Source organism: Callospermophilus lateralis, chromosome 10 (genome assembly GCF_048772815.1).
Source record: "Callospermophilus lateralis isolate mCalLat2 chromosome 10, mCalLat2.hap1, whole genome shotgun sequence".
Lineage (NCBI taxonomy): Eukaryota > Metazoa > Chordata > Mammalia > Rodentia > Sciuridae > Callospermophilus > Callospermophilus lateralis.
Genome location: NC_135314.1, coordinates 64,886,509 through 64,896,085, shown reverse-complemented (window position 1 = coordinate 64,896,085; position 9,577 = coordinate 64,886,509). Strand labels below are relative to the sequence as shown.

At 35.8% G+C, this 9,577-nt stretch overlaps 1 protein-coding gene across 1 annotated transcript in view; it reads right to left on the bottom strand.

The window, feature by feature from the left end:
• Positions 1-6,672: 6,672 nt before the first annotated feature.
• The window catches only part of LOC143407846 (cell surface glycoprotein CD200 receptor 2-like), a 36,769-nt gene continuing 33,864 nt past the window's right edge, over positions 6,673-9,577 (bottom strand). The window contains exon 6 of the mRNA XM_076867019.2: positions 6,673-6,787. Coding sequence (XP_076723134.2) covers positions 6,673-6,787 — 115 coding nt within the window. The remainder of the gene's footprint in view (positions 6,788-9,577) is intronic.

Here is a 9,577-nt window from a genome sequence, read left to right as displayed (position 1 = left end):
TTCATATATTTTAAATAAATTGCCCAAAAAGTTCCCTTGGAAAGTGATGAAGCTTTTGACCCCAAAGTCTTAACAACTGTACCTTACTTCCTCCCAAAGAGGTGGGATGAATTAGGATAAATTATCCACATAGGATAGATGGAAGTTGGCAACAGGTCACCAAAAACAGCTCTGAGCAGCCACCCTCATGAATTGGAGGATAACTTTAATCTTGATCTTCACTTTGAAGAGAATTCCCCCCTCATAAGCATAGTCAGTAAGTTTTCCAGTTACAACTGGGAACAGTTTTTAAAAAGATAATAAAATTTGGGACTGGGGTTGTAACTCAGTGATTGAACTCTTGCTTAATATGCACAGGCTCTGGGTTCAATCTCCAGTACTGAAAAAAAAATGATAAAGTTAATTGCCTTGCAGAAAACATTATTTTTTTCATCCCCTGGAGCAAGGGAAAAAGTCACATAAATTATCATCATCATCACTTGGTGGTGACGATAGAAACCAGGAACACTTTAACCCAGCTACATCCCCAGTCATTTTTATTTTCTATTCTGAAACAGGGTCTCACTAAGTTCCTGAGAGTTTTGTTAAGTTCTGAGGCTGGCCTTGAACTTGTGATCCTCCTGCCTCAGCCTTTCTTCGATAATCCAAACATTGCTGGAATTACAGACATGTACCACTGCACCCAAATATAAATTTATTTCCAAGTTATTCACATGCAAAAACTTCTAAGGAGCTGATCACATGAAGATCATTTCATTTTATAGGAAAATCACATGGAAGTTCAAATATATCTAAAACAGAGACCTCTACAGAAACTTACTGCAAGTACCAGTAATATTAATGGTTTAAACCACAGTAGTCTTCATAGAAAGCCTATTTTTAAAATTATTTATTTATTCTAATTTGTTATACAAGATGGCAGAATGCAATTTATTTCATATTATACATATAGAGCACAATTTTTTAAGTCACTGATTGTACACAAAATATTTTCACACCATTCACGTCTTTATACATGTACTTAGGGTAATGATGTCTAACTCATTCCACCATCATTCCTACTCCCTTGCCCCCTCCCTTTCCCTCCTTCCTCTTTGCCCTATCTGAAGTTCCTCCATTCCTCCCATGCTCCCCCGACCACCACCATCATTATGAGTCAGCATCCTCATATCAAAGAAAACATTCAGCATTTGGTTTTGGGGGATTGGCTTGCTTCACTTAGCATTATATTCTCCAACTCCATCCATTTACTTGCAAATACTATGATTTTATTCTCTTTTAATGCTGAGTAATATTCCATTGTGTATATACACCAAAATTTCCATATCCATTCATCTACTAAAAGGTACCTGCATTGGTTCCACAATTTAGCTATTGTGAATTGTGCTGCTATAAACATTTATGTGGCTGTGTCCCTGTAGAATGCTGTTTTTAAGTCCTTTGGGTATAAACTGAGTGATGAACCCAGCCTGATTCCATTTTAAGGTTGGGAGCCATCTCATCACAAAGTCATGAAAAGTTCATTTCTGTTTTACTATAAATTACTGCAATTTCTAAACTTGTTTGGAATTCCTGCCCATGCTTTGAACTCACCCATGCCTTGCTTTACCTGACCAGATAATAATCCTCTCTGAAATGTTAGTGGCACCTCATAAATTCTGATGTTGGGATTTGAATTCACTCCCTACCTTGAAATGTCATGCCATTTAGATCATTAACCTGCTATCTGCCTTTGTATTATGCTTGTCAAAATCCTGTTATCTGTAAGTTCTCAAGATACCCCCCTTTGCAACTTTTTGTGCTATAAAACCGTGTCCCTCGAAAGCTGGGGTACTTATCTCTAGCCCGGAATTTCAGGTGAGACTGTCGATGGCCAGCCTTGCCACACACAAACATGAGCATGCTTTAATTTGATTTAAAATTGGAGACGGTGGTCTTTTCTTTGTGTCAGTGTTCAACACCAAGGAGTAGGATAGCTGGTTCCATTCCAAGTTTTCCAAGGAATCTCCATACTGCTTTCCAGATTGACTGCTCCAACTTACAGTACCACCAGCAATGTACACTCATTGCCTTTTCCCCCACATCCTCACCAACAATTATTGTTTGTATTCTTGATAACTGCCCATTCTGACTGGAGTGAGATGAAATCTTAGAGTAGTTTTGATTTGCATTCCTCTAATTATTAGAGATGTTGAACATTTGTTCATATATTTGTTGATTGATTGTATATCCTCTTCTGAGAAATGTCTGTTCAGTTCCTTGGTCCATTTATTGATTGGGTTATTTCTTTTTTTGGTGTTAAGTTTTTTTTTAGTTCTTTCTATATCCTAGAGATTAGTGCTTTATCTCATGTGCTTGTGGTAAAGATTTGCTCCCATTCTGTAGACTCTCTATTCACCTCACTGATTGTTTCTTTTGCTGAGAAGAAGCTTTTTAGTTTGAGTCCACCCCATTTATTGACTCTTAGTTTTAATTCTGTGCCAAAGGAATTTTATTAAGGAAGTTGGGTCCTAATCCCACATGATGGAGATTTGGGCCTACTTTTTCTTCCATTAGGCACAAGGTCTCTGGTCTAATTCCTTAATCTACTTTGAGTTGAGTTTTGTGCATGTTGAGAGATAGAGGTTTAATTTCATTTTGTTACATTGGATTTCCAGTTTCCTCAGCACCATTTGTTGAAGAGACTCTCTTTTCTCCAGTGTATTTTGGGGGGGTGCTTTTGTCTAATATAAGATAACTGTTATTATGTGAGTTAGACTCTGTGTCCTCTATTCTGCACCATTGCTCTACCAGTCTATTTTTATGCCAATAGTCTGCTGGTTTTGTTACTATTGCTTGGTAGTATAGTTTAAGGTCTGGTATAGGAAAGCTTCACTCTTCTTGCTAAGGATAGCTTTGGCTATTCTGGGTCTCTTATTTTTCCAGATGAATTTCATGATTGCTTTTTCTATTTCTATAAGGAATGTCATTGGGATTTTGATTGGAATTGCATTGAATCTGTATAGTATGGTCATTTTGGCAATATTAATTCTGCTTATCTAAGAACAAGGTAGATCTTTCCATCTTCTATGGTCTTCTTTAATTTCTAGAAAGCCTATTTTGATGTTCTTTTTTTAAAAAAAAATTTAGTTGTAGAATGACATAATTTTGTTTATTTAGTTTTTTGATGTGGTGCTGGGGATTGAACCCAATGCCTCCTGCATGGTAGGCAAGCTTTCTATCACTGAGTCACAACCCCAGCCCTATTTTAATGTTCTTCATAAGTGAAAATGGTAGTACCAGAAATTGTAAAATTATGATTGCTTTTGTTTACTTAGCATTACCAACAGTCAGGTCAAGAAACAAAGAAGATAAACCAGGAGAAGTTATTTGGAAAGTATATACAGACATATATCTATATATCTTTATCTAGATATCTATATACCTACATATAGACCTCTCTAGAATATATAAAGAATACCTATAAATCAAAAGGAAAACTGGTAATCCAATACATACTTAAAATGAATAGGCAAATGACAGAACAAGCAAAACAGATGGTTTATGAACATATGAAAAGGCACTCAATATCACCAATAATTAAAATATGCATTTTTAAAATCATGAGATAGTGTTTCAGTTCTTCAGATCAAAAAAAGGTAAAAAAATCTAAGAACAGAAAATACATAAATATAAGGCCATTTATATAAAATTTAAAATCTACAATATATAAAATTATAAAATGTATTATAAAGATACAAATGAACATATGTGGTAGCTGTGAAAAAATTCAACACAATGACTTACTTTAGATGAAAGATAGTGGTTATCTCTAGAAGGGAGAGAGCAGATGAAATCAGAGTGGGGCACACAGAAGGCTTTTACTGGATTTGTCAAGTTTTGTTTCTCAAGCCCAGAAGTGAGTCAGGAATTTCTCTTCTACTGTTTATATCTTCTGGTTTTACTTTTTTTAATATATCATATTTTTTAAAAAAAATACTTATTTTTTAGTTGTAGTTGGAAACAATACCTTTATTTTATTTATTTATTTTTATATGGTGCTGAGAATCAAACCCAGGGCTTCACACATGCTAGGCAAGTCCTTTACCACTGAGCCACAATCCCGACCCTATATTTTTTACACTATCCCCAGAGCTCAATGCCATCTGTCGAAATAGGCCAAGCACTCTTGGAATGCATTGCTTTCTTTGGATCTTGGCTGTGAATGAGCTTACATCTCATATAAAAGAAGGAAGATAATTCAGAAGTCCATCATAGACAAGTAAGTGCTGCCTGGATTTTCTTGAACAACACTCAGCAAACCACTAGTATAGATTACATGCTCTGCCCACACCCCAGGAGCCAGTAGGGGAAGGAACAATAATTTTTAAAGCCAGAGATAGATTTAGGTTTGCATTCTGACATAGACACGATTTATTCTCAGTTTCCTCATTATTCAGTGGAACTAAAACAAACCTTCCTCATTAAATTTTTAGAAGAATGGAGTCAGTTACTTCATTCGAAGTGCCTAATATGCAGTAAGTGCTCGTAAATAATGTGGCCATGATCAAGACAAATCACCAGTCTAGGGGAGCCTCTTTTGATTCTCTTATTCTTTCTTTCTCCCCATATCTGCCATTTTCAAATTTGCCCTGTAATAAAATATTCTCATTCAAATAGGTTTCCTGAGACTTATGGTAATATGCACCCGAATTTACTGTTCACATGATTTTCTAGTTATTTCTGAACTTAGAAACTAAAAGGAAAAAAAAAAGTGTTCTACTTAGTCACATTTCTTTCTTCCTTAAATGCACTAGTTGAGGTCATGAGACTATTACCTCAGAGTGCTCAGACATTACTAAAACAAATTACTCTGGGTCAGTATAAGGGGAGCCCTAACACTCATTCCAGCTGAGGAGGTGGAGAGGCCCCTTGAGGAGAAGTGAAAGAAAGGATCTCTTGTTGGCTCACAGATGCCATTATTTCTAAATGGTTTGTTTTGCTAATATGACCAGATGACTCCCAGCCATATATAAAAACACCCCACGCTGGCCACACTGCTTTGCTTGGTGAGTGTCCTATAAAAGGCAGTTAACCTAGACTCAAGGGCATAAGTCTATTTGGGGATAAACTCTTCAAGGATTGCATTGTCTGCTGCCGAGAATGACTCCTAGTGAGTTGCTAACAGGAAGTCACAGGCTTGAATGCTTTACCCCTCCACTTCTTGGTGAGGTGGCATGAGTAAACTGCCTCATTTCTTCACTTTTAAACCAGGGATCATAATAACTTACATAGTTCTGATAAAATTCAAGAGAATATTATGGAAGAATCTGGAATGGAACCAGATGCCTGGTAAGCAGTCAAAATATGTTAGGTGGCATGTGAGCTGACTCAGTAGGTCAACTTGGACTTGTAACTTCAAATTTCAGCTCCTAGTTTCAAGACGGTAGGGATTAAATAGAGTGCAAAGAATGCTAGACTTGCAGTTGAGGAGAAAAACTAAATTGTTCTTACTACTTGCCAGGTGGCTTTGGACAAATTTCTGAACTTTTTGAGTCTGATTTTTTTAATGCACAAAACGGGACATAACAATATCTTCCCTCTCTACTTTCAAGATTGTTGAAGGGGACAAAGTTTGTCACTGTGAGTCACCAACTTCACGTTCTGCATTCTTCATGTTTCTAAAATTAACAACTATTGTTAAGCATGCATTTGTGTTTTCTCAAATTACTAACTTCTGATGAAAAGGATAGACCTTTAAAAGTCCAGTGGAAGAATTATAGCTAGGTTCTGGAATTCTGCAATCTGCTCTTTTGCAAAGGCAAACAGTGTCTCTATAGCAAAGTACTTGTAACAACAATGATTAAGATAATTATCCACCTCTGGAGAAATATCACCACATTCTCTGACCTTATGCTTTCAACTTCAATAAAATTGAATAATTCCATAATGATTTAAATCCTAGAATTATCTTTACCTAAACAGAGTCTGAATAATAGTTTCTGAACACTTGGGAAATCAAATTTTACCATCAATGGCTGCATTTTGGGGTAAATCAGAGAATAAAGTTTATGAAATCCTGAATTTATTTAAAGGATTCAAGCACATGAAGTACATGTGGAAGTTTATATAACCTTGCCTGAAAGAAAATAACTCAAGACAGATTTTAGTTTTATTGAATAGAAAATGTTCAAGCCAATTGATCTTACTCTCTTCAATTTGGAAAAAAAAATCCTCTTTAATGTCTAAATAATGCAAGAATGCCTTCTTACATACACATACACACACAAAATGTAAATGTTCCAGATAGCACAAGTCCCTTTTATCACCATTCCCCTTCTCAAAGTTGCAAAAGTGACTATTATTATCAGCTCACTGTGTATCTTTCCAGAACTTTTTTCTTGGCATTTTCACATACATGCATATTTTTGTTAGTATGTGTTCATGCATAAGTAATTTAAACTATTCTATAACTATCTTTTTACTTTACAGTATGCTTTAGTGATAGTTTCATGTCTGTTAAGAGATAGCTAACTCTTTTTAACAATTGCATAGTACTCCTTGCTATGGATATACAATCTTGTGTTGAACCACTTCTGCATTAGTCAGCTTTCTGTTGCTGTAATAAAATTCCTAGAATCAACTTAAAAGGACAAAAGGTTTATTTTGGCTCTTGGTCTCAAAGGTTTTGGTCTATGATTCCTTGCCCTGTTGTGGTGGCACAATACATCGTGCCAGCAAGAGCGTGAAGTAGAAGACAATGTTTACTTCATTGTGGCAGGAATCAAACTCAAAGTGGATCAAGGACCTAGGAATAAGACCAGAGACCCTGCTCATAAAAGAAGAAAAAATAGGCCCAAATCTTCCTGATGTTGAATTAGGACCCAATTTCCTTAACAAGACTCCTAAAGTGAAAAAATAAAATCAAGAATCAATAAGTGGGATGGATTCAAACTAAAAAACTTTTTCTCAGAAAAAGAAACAACCAATGAGGTAAAGAGAAAGTGTACGTTTTAGGAGTGAATTTTTGCCACACACATATCAGATAGAGCACTAATCTCCAGGATATATATAAAGAATTCAAAAAGCTTAACAGCAAAAAAAATAAACAACCCAATAAATAAATGGGCTAAAGAGGTGAAGAGACACTTCTCAGAAGAGGATATACAACCAATCAACAAATATATATTTAAAAAGGTTCAACACCTCTAGTAATTAGAGAAATGCAAATCAAAACTACTATAAGATTTCATCTCACATCAGTGAGAATGGCAGTTATCAAGAATACAAGCAAAAATAATTGTTGGTGAGGATGTGGGGGAAAGGCACACTCATACATTGCTGTTGGGACTGCAAATTGGTGCCACCAATCTGGAAAGCAGTATGGAGACTCCTTAGAAAACTTAGAATGGAACCACCATTTGACCCAGTTCTCCCATTCCTCAGTCTATACCCTAAGGACTTAAAATCAGCATACAACAGTGATGCAGCCACATCAATGTTTATAGCAGCTCAATTCACAATAGCTAGACTAAGTAACCAGAGTAGGTGCCCTTCAACAGATGAATGGATGAAGAAAATGTGGTACATATACACAGTGGAATATTACTCAGCATTAAAAGAGAATAAAATTATTATGGCATTTGCAGGTAAATGGATGGAGTTGGAGAATATCATGCTATGGGAAATTATCCAATCCCAAAAAAACAGGAGCCAAATATTTTCTCTGATAAGTGGATGCTAATCCATAGTGGGCCATGGAGAGCACAGGATGAGTGGAGGAACTTTGGGTGGGGCAAAGGTGGGGGAGAGGTCATGGAGTTGGGAAAGATAGTGGAATGGGATGGACATCATTATCTTAGGTACATGTATGATTGCACGAATGATATGACTCTACTTCATGTACAATCAGAGAAGTGAAAAATTGTGCTCCATATGTGCACAATGAATTGATGAGCTTTTTGCTGCCATGTATAACTGATAAGAACTAAGAAAATTTTTTTAAGTAAAAAAATTCCTGAAAATCAGTTCATATTCTCAACAACAGTGTACTGTTGGTATTCATGGTATTCGTTTCTCTATATCTTTACCAACTTGATGTTGAACATTTCCACTTATGTGTTAAACAAAGGATGCTTTTAATTGTATTTCTTTGACTTGTAGTTCTTTGACTTGTAGTTCTACTTAGTACTTTTTCGTTAGTGTGTTATTTACTTGTATTTTTCTTCAATAAAATACCTGCTGATACATATTGAATCTTTTGCTTTTTCCTATGTAGATGCTACATTGTATCTCATTAATCTTGCTTTTCATATTTTTAATATCTTGAAAGGGAAGACTTCCATTTGTTTTTTACCTGCAAATTGTAGTATTACAAGTATTTTGCAATTAATTGTAATACTGTAAGTTATTTCAAGGAAATGTGTAATCTGACATCACACTTGTAACCAAATGACAGATATTACTCTTTCAGAGATGAGGAAATAAAACCACAAAATGTACAAACTCAGATCTAAGACCCATTATCTTTGGATCCAGACTCTTCTTCTAGACTAATGTTTTGCAATTTATATCCAGGTACCACAGAAGCCTAGGACCTCAGAAGGAAATCAATTTAGGTAAGCATTATCTAAATTTCATTTCATAGCAAACTAAGGCATGGGAAAGCTTAGTATCTGAAACCTGGTGTTAAAACTCAGATCTTTAGGTTTTCAGCTGGGATGCCTTCCATTAAAAAATGTGGGTTTCTAGACTGCCAGTATTTCACAAACAAATTCTGGTGTTGTCCCCTATCAATCTCCTGAAAGAAGAAAAGAATTTAGAACCATTGTCAAACCTTCAATTTTTTCATTTTCTTAATGCATTGAAAGGAAATCTGTTAAATTTAAGTTCAAACTCAGAAGTATTTCATATATTTATATTCTATCTATGGCAAAAGAAAAAGGAAATGAAAACATCCTGGACTAGAATAATATATTCTGTGTATCTACTGTCCACTATCTAAGCATCTCAAAAATATCATGGATGGTATTATGGTTTGGATCTAAATATTCCCCAAAGGCCTAAATGCTAGAGGTGTTCTGTGGTGTTCTTGGGAGGTGATGGACTATTTAAGAGGTGAGACCTAGGAGTTAGATCATTGGGGGTGTTTCCTTGAAGGGGATATTGGGACCCTAACCCTTCCTCTCTTATTATTCGTTTATTTGTTGCTTTCTGTTGCCATGAGATACTGTGCCATCACAGGCCCAAAGCAGTAGGACAAGGGACGATGGACCAAAACCTCTTGAGACCGTGAGCCAAAATAAACCTTTGTTCCTTTTAAGTTGATTCTAGGTATTTTGTCACAGCAACATAAAACTGACCAGCGCAAATGCGTTATGTCTAAAAGCAAGGATGGGCACATATGTTTGGAATCAACAGTCGTAACTATCCTGAGGCTTCCTCAGCAACAGGAGGGGATTCAAAGTTTCCCTTTAATTGTGACCTTTCATTCCCTTATTTTCTACATTCAAAACTAGGAAACACATGAACACCGGATTTTAGCAATCATCTTGTTTCCACTGCTAGTACTTTTATTTGCCAAGACAAAAGGATAAGA